At 39.8% G+C, this 23813-nt stretch overlaps 2 protein-coding genes across 2 annotated transcripts; both read right to left on the bottom strand.

Annotated features, from left to right (window-relative positions):
- Positions 1–1015: 1015 nt before the first annotated feature.
- btg3 (B-cell translocation gene 3) lies at positions 1016–4511 on the bottom strand. Its single transcript, XM_084373715.1, has 5 exons — positions 4424–4511; positions 3307–3513; positions 3021–3158; positions 1867–2059; positions 1016–1616 (listed from the first exon to the last, which is right to left on the bottom strand). Exons 2-5 carry the CDS (start codon positions 3477–3479, stop codon positions 1413–1415), a joined length of 708 nt encoding a protein of 235 aa, XP_084229841.1. The 5' UTR covers positions 3480–3513; positions 4424–4511; the 3' UTR covers positions 1016–1412.
- Positions 4512–5528: 1017 nt separating this feature from the next.
- cUnh21orf91 (chromosome Un C21orf91 homolog) lies at positions 5529–23813 on the bottom strand. Its single transcript, XM_084373170.1, has 5 exons — positions 23704–23813; positions 20548–20681; positions 10717–11223; positions 9358–9420; positions 5529–8297 (listed from the first exon to the last, which is right to left on the bottom strand). Exons 2-5 carry the CDS (start codon positions 20672–20674, stop codon positions 8125–8127), a joined length of 870 nt encoding a protein of 289 aa, XP_084229296.1. The 5' UTR covers positions 20675–20681; positions 23704–23813; the 3' UTR covers positions 5529–8124.

The raw sequence follows: 23813 nt of genomic DNA, 5'->3' as shown, positions 1-23813 counted from the left end.
TGAATGAAAGGTGCAATTCACAGTATAAACAGTAAGTAACAGTTAGTAAATTTCCCTCCGGCCTATATAACAATCAGAGGGTACACAACAGAAATATACAAATAATGTAAAATAATCAAAATGAAAGTAGATGAAATAAATGAATGAATGAATGACAGTAGGTTGTTAAAGGGGTACAGCATTTATAATACCAGTTTTCTTTTTCTAAACAGTTATTTGCAGGATGCGTAGCAGCTAGCTAGCTGTATCCATTCAGGGCGACATAAGCTTAAAGGTGCATTATGTAGTCTTGGGGGAGACATTTTAATCAGAAGACAAAGATCTTCATTGACTGATTTTTTTAATACCTAAACTAAATAAACAACCTATTCATTTTCATGACTGAACAAATAAACTGACCTTAAAGGACAACACAATTTCATGCTGTTTTACATTGTATATGGTGGACCCTGCCACCTTTCTAGCTGCAAAGTGTTCTGGGGACCTTATTTTCCTCTGAGAACAGCTTGTTTATCATTATGAAAAAAAATAATTCTGAGTTTATGTTACCTCATTGATATTGTAAATATTTGAATTCTGACTTTGAATTTCTTCTCCAGAACTACACAGTGCCTCTTTAATAACTGTAATATGACGATGAAAACAAAGTTATCTTTGTTTTAGTGCTGCACCACCAGAGTACAGAGCAGCTTTTTTCCTCTGGCTGTGCCAGGTTGTTGATTAATTTGACTTATCCAACCCAGATAAGTAGAAATCTGACCCAGTGACAGGTATTAATAACTAATTATGGTATTTTGGTCTTGTTTGCTTATGTAGGCTATATAGAGACAGAAGCATTACATTGAGACAGTTTCATAACAGTTAAAAGTTTTGTTTTGTAGTATATTTAAATTAAAACAGGGCAATGCTTTGAGTGTGCTCCCCAGGAAAGAACAGTGAAAATACTTTGGATGGCTGGGTTCACTTTCAGTTAGTAAATAAAGGCAAATGCCAAAAAATAGACACACACACAAACTTTTAACCACAACCATTTTTAGTAAATACCAAAAGAATAAGCAAAACACAGTGATGCTTGTAAATTGTGTTTAAAAAAACTCCATAAATTTAAGCCTATACATCTGACAATTCTACACTAGGAATAAATAAAACTCTCACAAAAGGACAATAGGTGGCGTACATGAACATCTGCCATTGTAAAAATACAGTACTTCAAGACTACACGTGTAGTATTCCAATTTCAATATCTAATTTAATACAAGTGATTTATTTAAACTAGAACAAATGGTCTAAAGTGCAAAAAAGAACAGTCAATATATAAGCTATAAAAATTCATGTTTAAAAAAACATTGGTCAGTCACCTTAAACCTGTCTTCAGCTTTATTGTCCAGTGTGAACAATCAGCACCATGATACCTAACTGTAACAATATGCCATATTTTGGTTTGTGTCCCAATATCCAGGCCCTCCTCTGTAGCCAGGAGGGACCCATAGATTATGCCTTATAGTGTGGGGGGCTCTGCCACGAGGACTGAAGCTGTAGTGAGGCCGAGGAAGAATGGGACCCTTCCCTGGTACCATCTTCTTAGGATGCCACGTAGGAGCAGCTGGATTCATTGCCTAAAAAAGGAAACAAATAAAATCTTCCATGAAATGCTACACAAACAATCCAAGGCTGAAGATGGATTCAATATTATTGATAATTATTGAAAAGACAACAAATACAAAACTTTGAAAAAGATCAGTAGACATCAAACAGAACAGAGCATGGCTACTTTACAGTTCACCTAAACTTGGTCATCACTGAGTCATTTTCATACCTGCATGGAATACTTAGTCATAGGAATTAATTTTTTTTATTATGCAATACCTGGTAAGAACAGCGGCTGTTGGAGATAGTGAGTGGCGAGGTGTGTACGCTCTCTTCATCAGAAGAAGAACCTGAGTGGTAGTCTGACGTCACCCTCTCCAAAGCACTTGTCACCTTCTTCGCAACATCTTTGTCCTCCTCAACATCGTTGGAGAAAGTGGCCACTGAGAAACAAGGATTTTGCTCTCCATATCTAATAATGGGAAGAGGGAAAACTTTTTTAGTCTCTATAGGTAGAACGTACTTAACAAGAAAACAGTTTAAACATGAACCCTTGATTAGATTAGAAAACAAGGTATTAATACTAAGAAAAAGTCTGAAGGACAAATGTATTATTCCAAAGTATTTCTAACCTTGTCAGTGCCTATGTTTTCTTTTCATCTGGCAACTCATTTGCTATATTAGAGTGAGTTTTCATCGAAAACATGACATTTTTAATGTGACCCTAAAGTTTTGAGCAGTACAAACAGCTTAATTTTATCCAGGTTAGGCAAACTGTTGCCAACATACACTTCGTCTTCAGGTTACAAAAGTCTGCAGACCAAGGACCAAAATCTGAAGTATTTTCAAGTTAGGTTGTGAACTCTATCATTACAACAAAAAGGTATTTGATTGTTTGCTCTTTTTAGCTTGGGCTATCATTTCATTTTTAATCAATGGAAGCGACTTGGTGACTCCAGTCCCTCATGCAGCACATTCAGTGTGGAGCCACAGTACTGCTGCCTTTTTCATTATGGAAAACTGACTGCTTTTTTTCAGTCACAATTCCATTATATAATAAAATTTTGAATATTGGCCAACAGCCACAGTTTTTCTTATGCCACCAATATAACTCCAGGTAAAGTACAACGCTGGACCAACACTAAGAAATGCAGAAATTACAAAAAATAAATAGCGACATGTGGTAATCATTAGTGGTTACAGCCATTAATCTGTTCATATTCTTAGCTAAATGGGTATTAAAGGCTGCAGAAACTAGTAAAATCAGAAATATTTCTCTCATTATATTGCATACTTTCCTTAACTTTCTTCAACCGCGCTCTTTGAAAAACTCCTGTTGTGAATGCTAAAACCATTATTGTCGTATTTGTTGGACTACACACTTCTTCAAATGTAATTTCAGTTGTTTGTGAAAAATTCACGCATAGTCTCACCTGCAACAGACTTCCCCCGGATCCACCCACAGAGTGAGTTCACGGGGTAGTCCCAGATCACTGTACTGAACCCCGCTCTCCTGACAGGCTCGAAGGAGCTCTGGATCCTGCCTGTGGACCCTGTTCACTCTGATGCACCTGCACAGCACACAAAACCAAATTCAGTTCAAAGAGGCCTAACACCATCTGTACCACTCAAGATATTCACAAAAAACATGTTGATAGCGAAGGTGGACAGCTTCACTTCTCTGCTAAGAGCAGTGATTAAAATAAGACAGGACAGTACCTGTATGCCTGTCCTTTGCTGGGGTTTTCTGGGTACCAGTGGCCCTTGAACTTCTCCTGCAGCGCCACAGCCAGCCTCTCAACAAACAGCTCGATCTTGTCCGACTCCAACTTCTCCCTCTTTTTCACCAGTCTCTTCAGGAAGAACACCACAGCTGCAATTTCTCTCCTCATATTTCACTAATGTGTCATTACGTTCAGACAGCCTCTGTAAGCAAATGAACTTTGGTCAGATGGGCAGCACTTCAATCACACGTGTTTCTGGTCACATTTCTGAAGAGAAGCAAACCCTATAAACTGCTTCGCGAGCCCAAAATCAGGGGTTTCCTAACATTTTTAGCAACACTGACTTCCGGATGTCAACATTTTCCCTTTTCAATACTAGAATACACCTCTTCATGTCTTTGAGAAGAAGTAGAACTGCCATTGTTCACATTTCCACCGACTCAAAGTCTAACTGCACTGAAGGTTTCTGATGTACTTATGGGCTACACCCAGTCCACTGACAACCGACCAACACTCTTGTTATTTATGTAACCAACGTTAGCTAAGTGTCCATGTAAGCGTAGTAAAAATACGCTTGTTGCTGTTTTGAGCTATTTTAGAGATTTAAAATTGATACTAGTACATTTAAAGACAATTATCTCTTTGTTCTGTGTCTGATCTGTTGACTTCAGTTAACGGTCTGGCGATTGTAATGTCCTAGAAAGGGAGAAAGGCGGGAGCTGTGATGCACAAGTTCCGGTTATCCACGCTTCACCACACTCCATAACACGGGCTACTGTTCTCAGCGTGCTAGCTAGTTAGGCTAACGCTAGCATCATAACGTTAGCCGCCTAGCTAAATCGCGCCGAAACGCATTTGAAACTTACCTCCAACCTCATGGCGAATACATTACAGCAGTACCTCAAGACAATATCAGACTATTAGCTGCATAGCTAACGGGCTAAGATAACGCTAACAGCCTAATGTGGCTAATAAACAGAGCAGCTGTCCGATAAATATTCCGGAGAAAGTTTGGAATAGTCATACTAAATTGTGCTATACTGACAGGCCAATCACACTGACGGTTCTTATCTCATAAAGTGAGACACGAGGATACAAACAGCTTGACTTACCTTTCCTTGGGAGCCTCCAGCATGTGGGCACAAAGTGAATGGTGAGAGGAAGTTGGCCAACAGAAGAACCCTTGAGGTTCAGTTATCAGCCACGCCCTTTACTATACAATTCCCGCCCGCCGATCATTCTCATTGGTTCCGAACAGACCAATGAAGCGCATTCATTGGTCAAACAGATGTTCGTAAAAGCGTGAGCTCTCGGTGAGTCATACGTATTACTGTTATGACTCATAGCGTCAGGCATGTGTTTATTGTTTGCTTCGATGGTTGCATCTAGTGATGTCATTTCGTCACGAAAATAGCAAACCCAACTTTATATTGTAAAATTTGTAAAAATAATTCCATTTAATGAAGGCCACTCTATCTATCTATCTATCTATCTATCTATCTATAAAGTCACAAGTCATTTACAAAACAAAGCCAAAGTTACATTTTTATAAGCGATACTTAAACTATAACGATAAATAAGTATATATGCACACACACAAACTGTGGCTAGTAATGTCTTATTACTCTATGTTGGGTGACGGCGTAGCTTTATAAGTAAAGGGAGTCAGACCTTTATTATATAGATGACTAGAACAGTAACTTGGAGAACATTACAAACTCTATGGCTAACCCAATTTTAAAGTCATGTTTGTAATATTGAAGTAAGTTTCTCAAAATCGTTTGTCAAAGGCTATTTGATCCTTGTGAAGTTTACCATAATAGTGTGAATTAGTGTGATTCCCGGAATTGACACTCCACCCCCTAGGATCATTTGTAGTTCCACCTTTTATCCACAAGAGGGCGCCCAACTCCCGTCTACAACATACCACAAGTCTCAATTCGCTTAAAGATCCAAGAAGTCAACTGTCATTATTCAAGCTGGTGACTAACACATGCGTCAAGACTGTTTTTTCATCTAGTATTTCTTAACATAAGTTTTTGCAGTTGATTCTGAAGAGGTCCTAGGTTTCTCTCATTGAATTTTTTGGTGTTGAATTTTTGTTCCAGCACCCATGTGGGGAAGAAGTCTCACTCAACAATGGGAATAATAAAAATCCCCCCACATCGCTGACACCAAGCTTTCCTGTCCCAGGAAAATCAGGAAAATAACATCATATGTAGTAAAAATAATTTGATTTTATTGAAATATTTTACAAAATAATACAAACGGTCACTTAAGCACAAATCACATAGCCTGTGTAAGGTCCATGAACACACAGAATAAATAGAATGTAAAACATCACACAACACAAATGCAGCTTTGTTCCACATTAGAAAACAAATGAACAAAGAGTCAAGTCTAAAGGAAGGAGGTGGAAGTGTAACAGGTATGCTTACATCTCCAGTAAATGATAATGAGACTGCCAAGATAGACAACCAAAACCAGGCAGCCGCCTGACTTTTTGCCGAGCGGAGGCATAGGCCCAGCCACGTTTCCACAGTATACAAAAATACACAGCAATCATTATAACACAAATAAAAACACACACAACTGAAGATTGAATGACTGAAAATTTGCATTAAGGACCACAAATCTGAATACTGTCACACACACTCAAGCACGCAGAACACAGTTATCCAAATAAAACCAAGATAAAAGTTAAAATGGAGCTAAAACCTTTAACTTTAAACCCTAAAAAGGGTCAAATACATTTAATCTCTTACAAAGAGAGCGCAAAAGAGATACACTGACAATGCTGAGTTTCTCTGAACATCAGTCTGATTATAACCTTGACTTTCCCCAGCTTATTATACTTGAGTAGCTCTGTGACCTCCTCTGAGGAAATCTCGGATAACCAATAATCTTAAAGATATTTTCTACTCTATAAGGCTTCTGATTTATTTGTCTCTTTCTTGCATAGGGTTCCTGAATAATAAACTAAGTTCAATTACAGGCTTAAAACACAGACTATCAATACCATCCTCTACATCCTTCTTTGTGTCCTTTTGTCAAAAAATCAGGGACCTCCAGAGGCACAGAAGACTAGACTATCCTGTTTGTATTGCTGTGACATCAACTTAGCTCTCACACATCAATACAGGAGAAAGAAAAATTTTAACGATAAATAAAACATCATAAGACATACGCCTTGTGTAACTTGAGAACAAATCATTTCCACATCAACACTTGGAGTAAAAATCTCTGGTTCATTATTACACACACTGAACCAAACAGCAGGAATCTTTAAGCCACATATGTTTTAAATCATTTTGGTATTGCATTCTTCCTCTGTTAATGGAATCTAAGTCAAATGCTTGTAGTTCACGTTAAACAGAACAAATACAGACTTTGGTTTGGCAGCTGGATTTCTTTTTCTATAGTTGCACCTTCCCATATTCAGTGTATAGCCTTAAGTACGATTTGTGCTTAACTGCAACGAACAGCTCTGTACTCAATATCAAGTAAATCTCACCAGCAATAATCAATAGTCACTATAAACCCTAATGCTGGATTAAAAACAAAAAATATCACTTTAAGCAAGTATATTAACTTTAAGAGGGTTTTTTAACTGATATTTAATAACTGATATTTCTACTTGCTGCTTGCCAACAAGTACATGGACACTCCCAGAATATACATCACCCCTACAAACAAAACCCTGCACAGCTATATATAGCCTTGTTAACCTTTACTCTCTGATTTGTCTTTATTGCATCGATGCTTTAGGCTACTTTTGGGTGTTGTCATGCACTTGCCCATGCCCTTTTTCAGATTAGACTTGATCATATTTAAATATGATAGAATTATTGTGGCACATTTTTTTCTGTTGTTTGAAATACATTTATCAAAGCTCTGATAGTGCATATAATTACTGATGTAGCAGACTGTTGTTGAATCTATCTGATCTACAAAATGGCAGACATTTCATTGGATCACACTTTTCCCAATCTATAACATCTAATTAGGGCAGTTTGAAGGCAACTCTAAAATTCATGTTTCAAGCCATTATACTGCCAGTGTGCAGCTGCAGGCTTAAACCTTGTTAATGCTTTACATTAGAACAGCAATCAAACACTACTGCTGGCAGTGCCCGATGGTCTGAACATGGCGGACATTGTCCAACTCTTCTGCATCAAGTACTCGCCCAAGCTATTTTATAAAATACTGTAACTCACGACACTCTACAGAGAACCATCAGATAACATATGGAGGAGTATTAAGCAGTGCTAAACCCATATTTGAATGGAATGAAATGAAAATGTATCTACAGGAAATGAAAACAATAAAAACTTAGATGTCTGACAGCAAACTAAACAAATGAAAATAAAACCAACAGCAATCATTTATGTAAAATTATACAGACACAGTTTTTTTAGTCTGCATTAAGGTAAATCTTAAAAGGTATTCTTTAAGGATCATGTCCAACAAGGACATGTCGTCATAGTGTACCCGGGCTGGGAAACTCTGAGCCCTGTCTCACCGGGTGGGTATTAACATGCATCCTGGGTACATGAGTTGGGTGGAATTCAGGTCACATGCCAGACCAGCAATTTGTTTGAAACTGCAAACCACCATTAATCCTTGCATCATCACTGCAACCACGAGCACAGCGGCCATGTCAACCGAGCCCTTAATGCTGCTCTAATGCACATCTAACACTCAGCGTCACCGTAGTGTTTGTAAAAGTCACTCAGTATACATAAAGGCCTTTTCAGCTTCGCTGCAGCCACCACGTTCAACTGTTTCTCAGCTTCCTCCCAGCAGCAGCACCTCACTCCACAGGGCCGCTGCTGTTGCTGGCCTTGACCCCGGCCCTGCTAATGTGCAGCCAGGGCAGCTTGGCACAGTTCTTAAAGAGCTGCTCGATGGCGATGTGACGCACATGCAGCTCAGACGCCAATGAGTCTTTTTCTTGCACAGCCACTGTCAGCTCCTCAAAGACCTCTGTGAGAGGGAGAGAAAGGCAGGAGATGGGAATCAGTGGTTTCATTCAGACACAAGGTCAACTTATACATAAACAAACAAACACGATAATGAAAATCAATAACACAGATTACTAAAGGAGCAGAGAGCAAAGACAACGTGACAGAAAATGCTTTTGTTAACATACTCCCACAGCAAAGAAAAGAAATATCAAGCTTCAGTCAAGGATTTCAGGGTTATGCAGCTGAGGAACAATCATTTGAAAACATTTCCAATAAAACAAAGTAGATCAGCAAAGTGTTGGTCTTGTGGGATCCTCCTAAATAATTTAGGATGAGCAATAACCTCCCCTTCTGTTCGGAGCAAAGTAATGAAAATATGTAGAACTGCCTTCTTATGAAGGGTGAATAAGAATGTGAAGAGCAGGCACCCACTAGACTTCACTTTAGAGGAAATCTCACATTAGCTCATGTAATTTCCCTCTTGACACTGGCCAGAGTAACAATTTGGCTCATTGATCCCTCACTGACGATAAAAATATCAAGAATGTTTAATGATGATTGGGGGCATATCAATTAAAGAGGAGTGTATCGAAACCCTTACTACAATGTTCTGTAATGGCCCCATGGTCGACTCTAGTGGGTACTTGACCTTACTGAGGTTCAAACAGAACTTGCCTGAGATGAGATGCGTGTAGCTTAGCTGTTACTGTGTGTAGAAAACAATAGGTCTAACTGATGAAGAATGTAGTGAACAGACAGGCCGGGTATGCAACACCACACAGTGCCCAATTCAACACAGCTGGTCACATGGACAGAGATGATGTGTTGACTAGAGAAGCCCTGCAGTAAGTGTTCGCCCCTGATTCATGGAGTGTCATGTTGTGAGCCTCAGACTGTGTAAGCTGGAAGGAAAACACTTTTTTTTAACTGATGCTGCTTTTTCCTGAGGGTACCAACAATCTAATACGGGGATTTATTAGAGATTAGGATTACAGAATGAAGATGACAAACATGTTCAGTTTTAAACAGTGATGATTCAAACAGTTGAACGTAACAGAATGTCAGTAAAGAACACTTACTTTGAATCTGCATCAGTAACTGGGTATTCAGCTGATGGAGCTCGTCCACACTCATTTCAGTCACTAAAAGAAAAAAAACAAATAGTTTTCATTAGTCACACTGAATGTACACAGCATCCCGCTGCACTCTGGCTCAGTCAGTTTCCGTGTCCACTGGAAACTTCTCCGAAGCGGAGCATCTGTTCTTCAGCAAACACATTTATCACATAGTTTAAAGTTGTTTTGTTGCTTAGCAAACTCAAATACAGCAGCTCATTTCGATGGGCTGACAGATGCTTTGTGGTTGTTCTTGGATATGAAAACCTTTTGTTGCTTCTAATCCGCTCTGTCATCACTCATTTTAATGTCAATATAGCTGCTACCATTAACCTGTGTTTTGGTTCATTTTGTTTGACAATGTTGTGATTGTGAAATAATGATTTTATCTTCAGCTCAGCAGCCTCGTAATGACTGTTGGTCAACATAGTCAATATATTTGACAGAAAACCATGTTGATGAACTACTCTGTCAATTTGTCTGCATTAAAACATACGGGTGATTTCAAACAGTTTTGTCTCCCACCACCCTCCCTCGCTTTTCTCCTCTCTGTCTTGTGTCTACAAAGCAAAAGAAAACAGTTTTGCTGTGAATGTGTGTAGACAAATTCAGAAAAATAAAATAAATGGATCATTATAAAATATTTTTAAGTCATTAACAAATAATTACATTAATACATGTATCTTCTGAGCAACATCAGAAGGAATGATTCATCATCGTTATTTCATTCAGATGCTGCAAGACAGTTCTGAGTTGTTTATGGCACAACAAAGAGCCATTACTGCAACTAACCAGCTATTAACAAACCAATAGAAATGTATGTATCATGTAACTCCTAAAATTGCAGTATTAGTGTCCTATCCATTTGCAGGTTGCATGCTTCAGATCAGTGAATTTTGTTAGGCTGATGATGAGCTAATGTAGGGACAACCGTACCTGTGAAATGCCTGTCAGCTTTCATTTAAAAGCACATAATCTGTAGTCATGAGCAGCTTTAGTAGTGAAGACACATGAGAAAGCCAAGGACATACTGTTTCTCGAGGTTAGAAGAAAATTAACTCTGAAGAGATCAGAGCAAAGACAAAGATGAAGGACTGTTACTGTTTTGTCTGCTGCCTTTTAACGAGTTAGTGCTCAGAGGATTTTGAGATCTCAAAGAGATCACACTGGACAAGTTAAGACAGAGGAGAGAAGAAGCTGACATACTGTCTATACTATTCTTCCATCAAAAGAAGAAAACAAAAACATCAACCTTCTGACAAAACTTACTAAAAGTAACTGAAGTTGCAGGTAAGGAAGTAAATTCAACTTAAATGAGCTCACATTCATCTCTGCTGTGTCCCTGGTGTCTGTGCTGTGGCTGTCCTCCTCCTGACGACTGAGTCCGGCTGTGTAGACCTTTCCTGCCGTCAACGGGCCAAACATCAGATTGTGAGTCCTGCAGGAGCCCCAGCTCCTCCGCTGTGTGGCATTCCAGCATCCCCATGGCGTAGTCAGGCAGCCCGGTTGCTTTGCCCCTGTCCCAGCAGGGCGTGTACCGGGGCACCTGGGCATCTGACTGGGGAAGCAGCTTGCAGTCACTCTGCTGGCTGTAACAAAGAAGCTTGGACCCTCGTCTGCTGGGACCGTTGGAGGAGACAGAGTCTTTGTTCTGGGCATACTGGATGATGCGGTTCAGTTTCTGGCTGAGGGCCAGCTTCATGCCCTCGTAGGCACTTCTGGAGACCTTGGAACGTGACAGCTTCTGGTTGGCAATGAGGTGGCATTTCTCAAAGCAGTCTCTGTGGCCGCGCAGGGACTTTGAGTGCAACAATGTAGCAGAGGAGACACCTGCGTTCAAATAGACATAAAACAATGAGTCAAGAGGTCAAATACAATTAAATCCTACAGTCACACGAACAACGCTGTCAAAGTTATTGCAAACATGCAGTGAACTCCAAGATACAGCTTCCTAACCCATAAAACCATATATGAAACAGTTCAGAAGTATTGCAGTGATCTGAGCAGGTAGTGAGACATTCAATATTGACCCATTGAACTTGCCACTGCAAATAAATGTTAACTAGTATGAAAGCAAGCTAAAACTGGCAGATTGACCGATCACAATCTCTCTGTGAAAGCTGCTTAGTGTGCGGTGGATTAGCTAGCAGAGCGTTGAGATAGCAGGGATAATAGATTAACCCAGTCTCAATGCAACACATAAAGCATATTTGAACCATTTTTAGGGGAGTAAGGTGCACAAAGTGGTCTCTGTCCACTTGAAGCAGCGTTTCATTTACATTACGTCATCCATTTTTTAAAATACCTGTGTCAAACAGCAAGAAAGACATAAACACAATTTTTAAAAAGGTTGTCACTTTGTCTTATTGTTATACTGTGTGAAAATAGTATTCATATGTGTGCCAGTTTCAACAGAGGATGAACAAAACAAAACATTCACATTTCTCATCTCAAGGGAAGCAGGAACTGACGTTCTGGGCTGACGTTCTATAATTAAGACTACAATCCTTGGCAGTACCTCTATTAGGAAGGAAAGTAATGCTTCCTGGATCCAGTCAAAACAGGTCACACTGTATCCATTTAAGCATGCACAGAGGAAATTAACACGTGGCAAGTGGAGCAAAATTAAAATAAGCTCTGAGATAAATGGGCCAGAGCTTGATAAACAAATTGAAGCTGTAGGTGAGAGGTAAAGAGAGTGAAAACTGTGTGTGCAAGAGATAACAGCTGAGGTTTGAGTGAGAGTGTGCTGCACAGGCATGTGTGTGATGGCCTTCTTCTCACGGCCTAAATTTCTCAGCAGACAAGCGTACGTGTTGGAGCCTGAGGTGAGGAGATTAGTCACTGTTGTCCCTCTAGATTTAAAGAGCTTTTTCGGTTAGGTGTACCTGGCACGCCACTCTCAGTACTTTACCAGTAGACAGTTGAGCACAGGAAACCACAGGTCATTACTAACACATGATCACAGTACACACAATGACTTAGCGTGCATGCCACACGTGGGCTCACACACACACACACATACAGACTTGAGGTTTCAGTTTCCTTTAACAAAGGGTTGTAACAGCCAATTCCAATAGGGTCAGTAACTGACATCCTGTAGCTGACAGGTCCTAAACAATATTTACCTTGTGAGGCAGCTGGATTCACAAGATCATGTAATTATGAGATCTTGCAAATCCATCGTGGCAGACTTCAAGTAATGGGATGTGGTCAAACCACAGTGGTTCGAAACAACCTGCATCCTATGAGGACAGGCAGATGTTGGCAGTGATGATGATGGCAGTTGTTTAGGTGTGAAGACTAGTGAGTGAAGTTACTGTTTCGATTGAAAACAGCAACAGTGGTGGAGAGTTTATTTCATTGAAAGACGAGCAAAGAACAGCACTGAAGGTTTTTCTTAATGGAAAATGTTTTTGCTCTTCTCTTGACTGGCTTAGGTAAGAGTTTGACTAAGAAACTGGCTCCACTGCTTGACAGGATGAGGTTAGCCTGTGGTAGACAAACAGATGTTTCGTCCGGTCATCTGCCAAGTATTGTTTGAATGTGTCTGCCTTTTTAGAGAACCATTTGTTACGTCGTCCTTGGAAACTGGTTCCAAGGACGACCTACCAAATGGTTCTGTGTTGCAAACCATCTGGCTTGTCAGGTTAAAACAACATACAGGACACACTCTAATGCGAAATTAGTGTCTTTGTTGTGGTCTCAAAGCTTCCCTGATGATACAGATGTAGTTCTGACAGTAATTTACAGAACAACAACAGTCAGAGGAGAAACTGTGCTTAATTAATTTCAGAATTTATTTCAGCCAAAATATAAATAAAGTCAAAGAGAGAAGCCTCTCAATGTATGTGCTAAGCAAACAACTTTATGTCCATTTCACAGTAATTGCAAGACTGACAACAGGAGAGGAAACTTGTCTGTTGGAAACTTAGTTGGTAAGAAATGGAACAGAAGGGAACTGCAATTCACTTCAACAAGTCTTTTAACGGAATGGCAGTGGCTACAAGCTGTACTTCCTACAAGCAGCACATTTCTTCCCCTGGGACATTACTTGCCTATTTGATAGCAACAAATAAAGAGACAGGAAAGCGGGGAGTGACTCAGCCTTAGTATCTAGTGTGCATGTAGACTACCAGATGAGCTACAGGGGCGCCTTCACGTCTACACATTTGATAAAGTTGTCTGAGGATCAGACGTGATACAGTATATGCTGACTGAAGAGTTTCACTTTTAAGACCATCTTTTAAAACACAACAGTATGTTGACAGAAACTGTGTTTTAAGCAACAATTTGGTGTAAGGACAGTTTTGTTGAAGTATTCCGGTACCGTGTCATGTTTTTGCATGCCTTTTGAAAGCTTGCTGTATGCCTTCAGGATTAAAGCAAATATTCTATACCTTATGCGGCACAGTCAGCATTAATGGATCTTATATGCCTCAGTACATAGATAGGTTTTAGACCATTACACAACTGTGTGAGCAGAGATCTATTCTTAGCTTCTGTATATTTGTATACTAAATGGCCAATGAATCCCTTGACGCTTTACTAATAGCTGCAGGAGCTTTCTGCCTGTCAAACAGCCATGTTATAATCCGATCAGTCGCAGTCTTTGGACTACCACAAAAACACACTGACTACCACTTGCCTAACAGAAAAACCATTGGCCCACAACCAGGCCAGTGCACCACCAGCCAAAGACCTCACTCCAGCTAAGCAGCTTAGCACTACTGTCTTTCATGGCTGCACACATAAGCGCAGGCACACACACAGACTATTCACTGGAGGTGAATCCACATTGTTCAGCTGTGACTGCTACAGACATTAACCAATGCGCTTGTTTTTTCCTGCTCTTTAGTGAAGAAGGAGACATTAAGTTTGTGTGTCATTCAGTGAATCAACTAACAAAGAAGAAGCACAGACAGACCCATGCTTAGGTCTGAGGGAGAAATGTAAAATATAAATATGTGATGATGTTCATAGTTTTCAGCTGTTAATCAGTTGTTCATAACACTTGTCATAAACATAGCAAAGGAGTTTTAAAACAAAAAGTATGCTTTGTAGAGCATAACACACTCACCGCTCTGTCAAAAATTCATGTGCAATGGAATAGGTAACATATTTTTGTCTTGCCTGGAGTGACCTTCTCCAGACTTTTGGTTTTGCTCTGTACAGTATGTGTGTGCTGAGAAAGGACATTCGATCCTTGACAAACTTCATAGGAGATGAATGTTGAGAGCTGGTGCTGGGAGAAGTGGGACAGAGGTCATCAGTGGTAAGGAGTCAAACAGAGCTGCATGGCACAGTTTAGAAGTATGTGTTGTCAGCAGCTGCACAGGCTGACTTAGATACCAACACAGAGCTGATATGAACAGTGAACTCAACGACATGTGAACTCACACCACCTGTTTACCGCCATAGAACTTCCACAACAGTACCAACAGACTGTCTGCTGTTACACTGTTGTATGAAACCACACTTACCAAACTAAAACACACTTCAGTCTGGAAGACACCTGGGGATTACTGAAACCTACAAATACTGAACATTGTGCACACATATCAACGTCTTTCTGCCAACATGGTGATTTCAGAAGCAGATATTGGCAGACGAATACTGTATTTAATAGAAATCCTGTACTTACAGAGATATCTATTTGTTACATATGCTACCATTTTACAGTGTCTCATTTGATCCACCAAATGAGTTGAAAAGGTTAGTAAAAAAGAGAAAAAGGTCAATCATTATATATAAACTTAGCATAGCTTAACGACATCTGACTCAGAGTGCAATCATAATAAATCAGGTACAGCCTGTCATGAGATAATTATTACTGGATATGAAAATGTCAATCATCTTAGAATGAATGTAAGTAAAACATCCAGCCTACTTCTGAATAACTGTCAGGAACAAAAATGATTTATAGCGTTTCAAATATATGTTTGCTGATGTGTGCTCTTTACCTTAAATAAAAGTAATGAAAACTCCACCAGCAGCTTTTGTGAGATGCTGTGTACAACCGCATACAGTAGAGTCAGTGACACGTTTTCTTTTCCAGGTAGAGCACTGCAGACTGTGTTTTAAGCCATTTCTCCAAAATGATGAAACCATTGTTGTGAGCAAACATTCATGAGGTAAAAAACGCCATGATAACAAACGATGAAGGACACCTTGTATCAGAATTAATATCATGCCAAGGCTCTCTTCACACTGAAATTAGCACAAAAAACTGTACCAAAAGTCAAACTGATTTAAAGCGATTTCAGTCATCCACACATTAAACCAAAAACAGAATTTGCTTATTCACTGAGGTGAAGGTTATTTCAGCAATTAAGGAATAAACTCTATCCAGAGAATTATAATAATGTAATTACAATTATAATTCATGACCAACCAATACTAATCTATAAGCACTGTAAATGTAATGTAACATTTGCCCAGCTACCCTATTTAATGTTGTGCTGTGTAGTATTTAACTAGTGCGTCCTATCCTGGACATCCTACCCTGTGCTTCCCTGGTGCGTCCTACAGGGTAGATAAAATGAAACCCTACGGTAAATTGATAGTGTAACAGAGATACATGGCTACCTTTGCTATGGCTGCTGTCACATTACCATCCTCAATGTACATCACTCCAACATGGTAGAATGTAATTGTCTGTATAAAAGTAGTTGCAGAAATTGGCATCACAATCAGTGTTTTTGACCAGGCGAGCTCCATACACCTGATATGAAAGAGCCAACTATTTCAGAGTTGTAGAAAAAAAAAAGAACAAACCCCATGAGAGAATTTATTTGTATTTGCAAGGCTACTGAGGAAGTTAAACTCTGAAATAGGACCTATTTATTCAAAACAACAGAGTCACATAGAGAGCAAGCCATTATACACAAAGCATTAAATTACATGCCTCGCAAAGGTGGACCATACAGTAGCTTCAGCAAAGCTCTGGACTCTAACTGTGTTCAAACATACAGCTACCACAGGCAGCAACATAATTAGGCCTCTCTACACCCCAGGGTGAAGAGTTCACCCAGAATGAATGAGCTGTTTATAGTAGCATGCTACAATAGCCCCTGTAGAGCACCAACCACAATCAGCACTAACTGCATCATTCCAGTCTCGCACTGTAGGAATTTTCTGTTTTTTTGCTCCAAACCCAGCTGGTGATACAACCAGGCCTCAGCAAAAATTCCCTCTGCATTATGTAAGCAGATAAAGGAATGCTGCTGGGCTTTAGCTGGAGCTGGCAGCTCAGCAGACATCTTGTCTGAGGAGCAAGAGAAGACCAGAAGACCATTAAAGGAAACTGTCTGGCTGGAGGCTGGAGGTTACAAACTCACATACTCACTAGCGTCAGATCTCTCAGGTGTTCATACAGCACAGCATGTCACATTCAATAAGGCCAGTTCATTAAGAAAAGCCCTGCTGGGTTTGAATTATGCTGCACTGAGCTTTTCAGATCTTAAGAGTAAAGTCTGATGAATACATTAAACTGTTATGTATACCAAATCGGACCATTTTTGTTGGTTTAAATACTGAAAACAGGGAGAGCACTAAAACATAACAGTGCCAGTTACATTAATAAAACAAAACAGGCTATTTTAAAGAAATTAAATGTAAGTTGATTGTTGAGTCTCATGCCCAGATCATCCAATACTAACGCTCTGGATTGGCAGCTTGGGTCGGTTGCCAACACAGCATTAGTATGTGACGACATGGGAATGAGACTCAACAATCAACAATCTTTCTCCAAGAAGGTAAAAAGAAGCAGTCTCCCCATCACTTGTTTGGGGAGTGCTAACTCCCACACACCTTTATTAGGCAATCACTGGTTGGGCTGATGGTGGCCAGTTAGAAAATTTCTAATCTATCAACCCCCAATTGGCTTTAACTTGACTTTTGCACATCGGGTATAGTATGACTGAATGCAAAATGACTACCTACTCTAAGTTGAATGACATATACAACAATTAATTGAATATATAATTAACAACTTTTGTTTAATTCTGATTAAAGAACTTTTTTCAGCCATGCAATTTCTTCACTACTACTGGACCTGCAAGCAAGGCTGAATGGGAGGTCTGGCTCTCTTGGCTACCTTACAGAAGCACTATCTTATAATCTTTTGTAATACAGTCATTATAGTTGTTGGGTTGTGTTTCAGGTTACTCAGAGCAGTCATGAAGAAGCCATGATTATTAAAAACTATGAAACACACCAATTCCTTACACTTGAAACATCATCATCACTTACACAGGAGATAACAATAACCAGAGACAGGCTGAACTGGCTCTTGGTGTTTTGGTGTAGTGACTGCAGTAGCTCTTGTGTTCTCTGCTGTACTGTGTTGACGCTCAAGGCTGTGTAACCATGTGTAGTACACTGCTCAGATGGTGCAGTAAGATAAGAGAAAAGAAAGGTCTGAAAGCAAGAAATGCCCAGTTAGGCTGAGGTTGAGCAATATATAAATAGACACAACTTCCATTCAGTACACTCTGATGGAACCAGCACACACAGGCCAAAGCAGTTTCTTCAGGAAACAACCACTCGGAGCTACAACAGAGGCTGCACTTCCGGAACATTCATGCTGCTTCGAACTGTGCTCAACATTTTCGCCATAGACAGCCTGCATGTATACTCCTGCACCTGGTGGTGCTGTGTGCAGAAACCTTGGTTGGGAGATGACATTATCCAAAACATTTCTAATACATTTAGTTGCTAATTAGTCTTTATGGGGCCTTTATGTATGACGCAATTGTGATTTTTGGTATGTATTTACACATTTACATCTGGAACAAATGTTTCTCACCAATTAGCAAATTTCAAAAAGTATTTTTCAACAGGCTACAATTCTGTCTGGTGTGGGGCCTCTGGCAGACGCTACCTTTTGTGTACCAATCAGTGAAGAAAAAGGACATTGTAGATATTCTTTGGGGAGATAACATTTTCCTAAACATTTGTAATAAAATCACTTGATACTTTTGTTCAAACTCAGTTCATTTTGACAGTAGTCAATAAAGAGGGTCTTTATGTATGTCACAACAGGGGTTTTTACATCGCAATATATTCTACCGGTTTCAAAAAAACAAGAGGCAATTCTGCTTCTATTGCTTCTAATAAATATTCAAAACCAGCACAGAGCAAAGAGGCTATGAATATGCAGCAGCAGCAAATCACCCTTGAGATAGCATGATATGGTTTAGGACAAAAAGGCACTGGGAGGGTGTTTGTGTGTGTAAAGGGAGATGAAGACTTTTCTTTACCCTTCATATTTTTGGTACACTTTGTCCGCATGTGTGGTGATTGAAATATTGTTCTCTTCTTCTTCTTCTTTAATGAGGGATGGCACAGGATGAATGAGTTCTGTGGCAATTAAGTCTACATGAGCAGTCAGCAGGCACACGGCTGGGCCTTAGTTTCTAATCAGCCATGCCTCCACATGCAGTCTGGCAAGCTCGCCTCTCAACAATGAAACGCTCAGCTGCATCAGACACACGTGCTTGTCTGCAAACCCCCTCTTCTCCCCCCAGACCCAACAGTTACATAACAACCACTTCATTGCCACACACAGGCTCCATCAGAACCTGTACCCCCAGAAACACACAACGGTACTGATGCAGTTTGAGAAGCTTTACTTAGGGTGCCTCAGTTTTGTCAAAACAATGACAAGCTTTGGGGACGCACTTAAGCAAAGGCCCCATCAGCTGACTTTTTCCTACCAGAACATAGCATCCTGGATGAAACATTAAATGGAGCAGGCAAGGACGCCCCAACTGAGCCAGACAAGCCACCCGTGCCTTTGTGGAATGTCAACAGATAAATACCCACATTCAAAAATAAAGGTGACCCTGAGAACTGTATTTTGTTTAAAACATGCATCAGCATGCACATCACCAGCAGCTGGGGGAGCAATGTGTAAATAAGTGAAACTAAGCAGCACTTCATGCAACATGTCGTACAGATTAAACATTTACTAAGGCTGTTCAGTTTAATAAACAGAAAGTCTTATGTTATATTTAGGTTTCTGACATTACTCTATGTACATTCCAGCAAACCTAGGCTGCATTTCTCTACCATACTAAGATTATTTTCTGCTGAACGAGGATTAATGAGCTTGCAAACACTTACTAATACAACTTTAACGTTTGTATTATTCTAACAATGCTTTTCTGAGACTGTGCTTGAAGACTCTTTTACAGCAGACAAAGAACAGGACGATAAATCAACACCCCCCACACTCAGTTCCCTTGCACCATAACAGAATAGACCTATAAATCTTTCATGCATAGCATATGCATATGCATCTTCCGCTGTCAACAGAATGATCTACCATTCTGGGAGTTCTTAGTCAGCTATATGACAGTGTTTTACAAGACGTACACAATTCTACTGCGCAGACATCAACACACACACTTCTCCATTGCAGAGAAGAGCCTTTGTGGATCATCCATGAGACGAGTGCCAAATGAGAGGCATATCTAATCCTTTCTGATTTACCATTCTTCTTCAAATAGGCCACTCATTAATTAAGAGATGAAAAAGCTTCAAACACATGCTCTTGAGTTAGAGTGGCACATCAAACAGGGGAATCACAGTGGCCTGCTTTAATGGGGGCTTTGGTCTAACAGCCCCATTATCCTGCACGTCTATCTTCTAAGTTTTTTCCTGGAGAGGATAAAAGAAGAATTTTTGGTAGGCAATCATAGAAGACATCGCAAATTTGAAAAAGCATCTTCACTATGATGGGAAGTGATGATCAAAAAGTAAATCTGTTTTTTTCTGCAAAGTGATTTTGAATCTGAATGCAGGAGTCTGGTGGCAGCTAAAACCAGTGCTGATCTATCCACATTCGACTGCTGCTTTATGAGGTTAGCCAGTGAAACTGCTGGAGATGAAGTTGAATTCTAATTTTGAGTCCCATCAGACGCTAGTGAGTGTGTGTGTGTGTGTGTGTATGTTGAGGAGTTAAAAAGACTGAAGAGGTCATGCTGAGGTGAAAAAAACATTAATGACCTGCACTGCATACTGCAACCAGCAGGAAACACTAGCAAGCACAAATATATTAGCTGTATGTGAAGAGCTTCACTTTCCCCTCGTTTGCTTTTCATTCTGGAGAGCAAACAAGTAATACCCGCCCCGTCTCCTGTCTCTTACCTTCAATGCTGAGTTCAAAGCAGACATGGCAGAAAGATAAGGTGCCTGTTTCTGTCTCAAGCTTGCAGACACTACAGATATTGTCATCATTCAGATCAATGTTCACAAACTGCTCCTCTTCATCCATGGTGCTTCTGGGGAAAAAAACAGTGAAAGAGAACACATGGTTAAATACCAGGAGCTTGTACAACCAACCACCAAGCTCTATTTTGCTAATTAGGTCACACGTTCAAATAAACTTATTAAAAATGCAGTTTTGGTAGTTCCAGTGGGGGAATATTTTTTGGTTCATACTATTTTTGGTACAGAATACTGTACAAGAGGCAATGTTAACATGTTTTTAGTCAGTGATGTTATCGATAAATTACTTGCTTACACAACAGACTGAACAGGACAGTCTCTGTCTAATTGCTGTGTCAACATGCTATTAGGACCCATGGTGTTAAACACAATCTGATATCAGCCTTGCACAGAAACAACAACCCAAGCATTTGTAGATATAGCTTAAAACAACTATTATCTCTATGGGACAAGAGCATATGTGGCAAGACTGGACTCACACACATCACAAACAATATTTAAGTATGATGACTTAGGTTTATGTAAGGTGTCATGTACTTAAAGGAGGGATTAGCCTCAAAACACTCAGCAGACTGAAAGGACTCATTACTGCTGTGTGTATCTCTACTCTGGGTTTACAGTATGTAAATGATCCAATGTCCAAGTATTGCTTTTAATTACTTATTTGCAGCGGAAGTCATTCAAAGTAGAAATATTTAGACTGACATATATCAGAACTGGCTGTGGGGACACCCATTTGTTCAGCTGTGCAGCTAACATCAATAAACTGCAAAAAGCCTGAAGTGACAGAAAGCAGAACCATTTTCAGACTAAAGGAAAGATAATCATCTGCTGTGGTATGGCTTTCCCCACATGATCTTTAGTAATATTGGTATCAGTGAGGCAATATCATATCACAAGAGACCATATCGTGCTTTCATTTGGGCAACCACTGATCAGAATATTAAGCTGTGCACTATTTATTGTATCTAGAATTGCTTATTTGTATTTGGGAACCTAGAACGGCACTCAGTAGAGTGCATACCTCCGCGGCTCCGCCAAAGCGCAACAGCCTCATCCAATATCAAAACTCGATATCCCTGTATCATTCTAAACTTAAACCACTCATAACTACTTGACTATGATTTAAGATCACCAAATGTTTAACAGCCAGCCACTAGGACAACAAAACAATTCAGATGGAATCATGATCTCTATTGTGTTGTCGGAGAGTAATTAGTTGATAACCATTTTAGATCACATCCAGTCATGTTGTGCAACTACTGTATGTAACAATACATGCCAAAAGATTTACAAAAGTAATACATTTCTTTGTATTTTAATATCAAAATCCAATTCAGCCCTGACTTTGTCCTTGAAAACAAAATGTCGCCTGTGCTTACATACCAGTTTAAACAAATAATATCATGCCATCCACCTGTCAATCAATGTTAAAGCAGTAAGAGAGCAGAACAAAACTAAGGTTTTAGGTAATAAAGAGTGTTTCACTGATGACTGCACAAAAAACACACATTTACAATGTTTTCTGTTTCGGTCAGACAGTCGACTACTTGGATATGTAGCTGTATGGCGGGAGGCGTAACTCACATTCTGTACTGACGCTATTGTTTAGCTATAGATTTTACAGAAAAATACATAAATATGTGGAAGTAGATAACACTCCTCTTTCGGTCTCATGGAAACTTTTAATGAAGAGGAGAAATTCCTGCCTGTCCTTTTATCCGGATCTGCATCAAAAGTTAATGGGGTCTATTCTGGGCTAAGACTCATCCTCCAGTGAAGTTTTGTGGAAATCTGTTCAGTAGAATTTGTGTAATCCTGCTGACAAACCAACCAACAAAGAAACAGACACAGGCAAAAACATACCCTTCTTGGTGGAGGTAAGTCTAATTTGTCTCCTGGAAATTCTAGTTTTCCTACTTTATCACATTAGGGCTGCGACTAACACTAATTTTCATTGTCGATTAATCCATTGATTATTAATTAGTTCTTAAGTCTATAAAATGTCAGAAAATTGTGAACATTGTCGATCAGTGTATCCCAAAGCCCAACATGACGTCCTCACGTCTTGTCCACAACGACCCAAAGATATTCCGTTTACTGTCACAGAGGAGTTAAGATATCAGAAAATATTCACGTTTAAGAAGCTAAAATTAGAGAATTTTCACCTTTCTTTTCTTGAAAAATTACTCAATCCAATTACAACCCCAAAACAGGTGGCGATTAAGTCAGCAGTCAACTCATCAATTTTTCATTGCAGCTCTAAATCACATTCAGAGAGGCATTCAAGTTGCAGACATCTTTGGGGAAATTAATTCCCAACAACTGAGATGACAGAGTTCTGCCACAAAATGAAAAGCAAATGAAAAAAAAAACCAGACAAATTCATTTGGAGAAAAACATTACTGAGGTGGCACACACTGACACCCTCTGTTGTGGCATGCCACAAAGGTATCACGCTGAGGATGCTACATGTCATTAAGGAGCTATAACAGCTCTGAGTCATACTGAAAGCTCAGCCTCCCTGTTGTTTTTGAGAATATGAAACTCTATGAAGTGAAAGAAACAGAGAAACGTCAACACCTGAAAGAGTTCTTGAACTGGACTGAAGGTTACATTATCCGCATCCATGAGCTGTCAGTGCACCAAATCTAGGACATTCGAGTAAAGACATGATAACAGTGCCCAGACTCAGCTATATTAGAGGACACTCAACAGTGTTTCAGAAGAATAGCCAGTGATAGCAACAACGAGGATCGGAATCCTATTGAACTTTTTACTCCGTTGGATTCACACATCTAATTAACCTTTAGCATTGCGTATTTTCTCCTTTCAACAGATGTAATGCCTTTATACCTGTGGAGTGTTAGTTCGGCTCGAGGCTGCTCGCTGTGGCCCGAGTGTCTTTATACATACCGTTAAACAAATGCTTGCTAACAAGAAGTTAAGCTAGCATCCTCCGAGTACTCTGGTCTGGCTGATTCGTGACCGTTATTTGGCGTTGTTAGACAGCGAGGTATACAACAAAACTGAGGTGACGCCAGTATCATAGGACACCACTTTTGTGAAACTCACCTTTATCTGAAAGAGCGTCCTCGGACAGCTATTCCTTTTGTGCGGGCACCTCGGTTCTCCTTCGCCCCAGCGAGCACACAAACATCAGCGCGTCACGGCAAATCCACAGA

The sequence above is a fragment of the Pagrus pagrus genome, assembly GCF_965226575.1.
Source record: "Pagrus pagrus genome assembly, chromosome: 14".
Lineage (NCBI taxonomy): Eukaryota > Metazoa > Chordata > Actinopteri > Spariformes > Sparidae > Pagrus > Pagrus pagrus.
The sequence above is the reverse complement of the archived record's forward strand: the minus strand, read 5'-3'. Positions and strand labels throughout refer to the sequence as shown.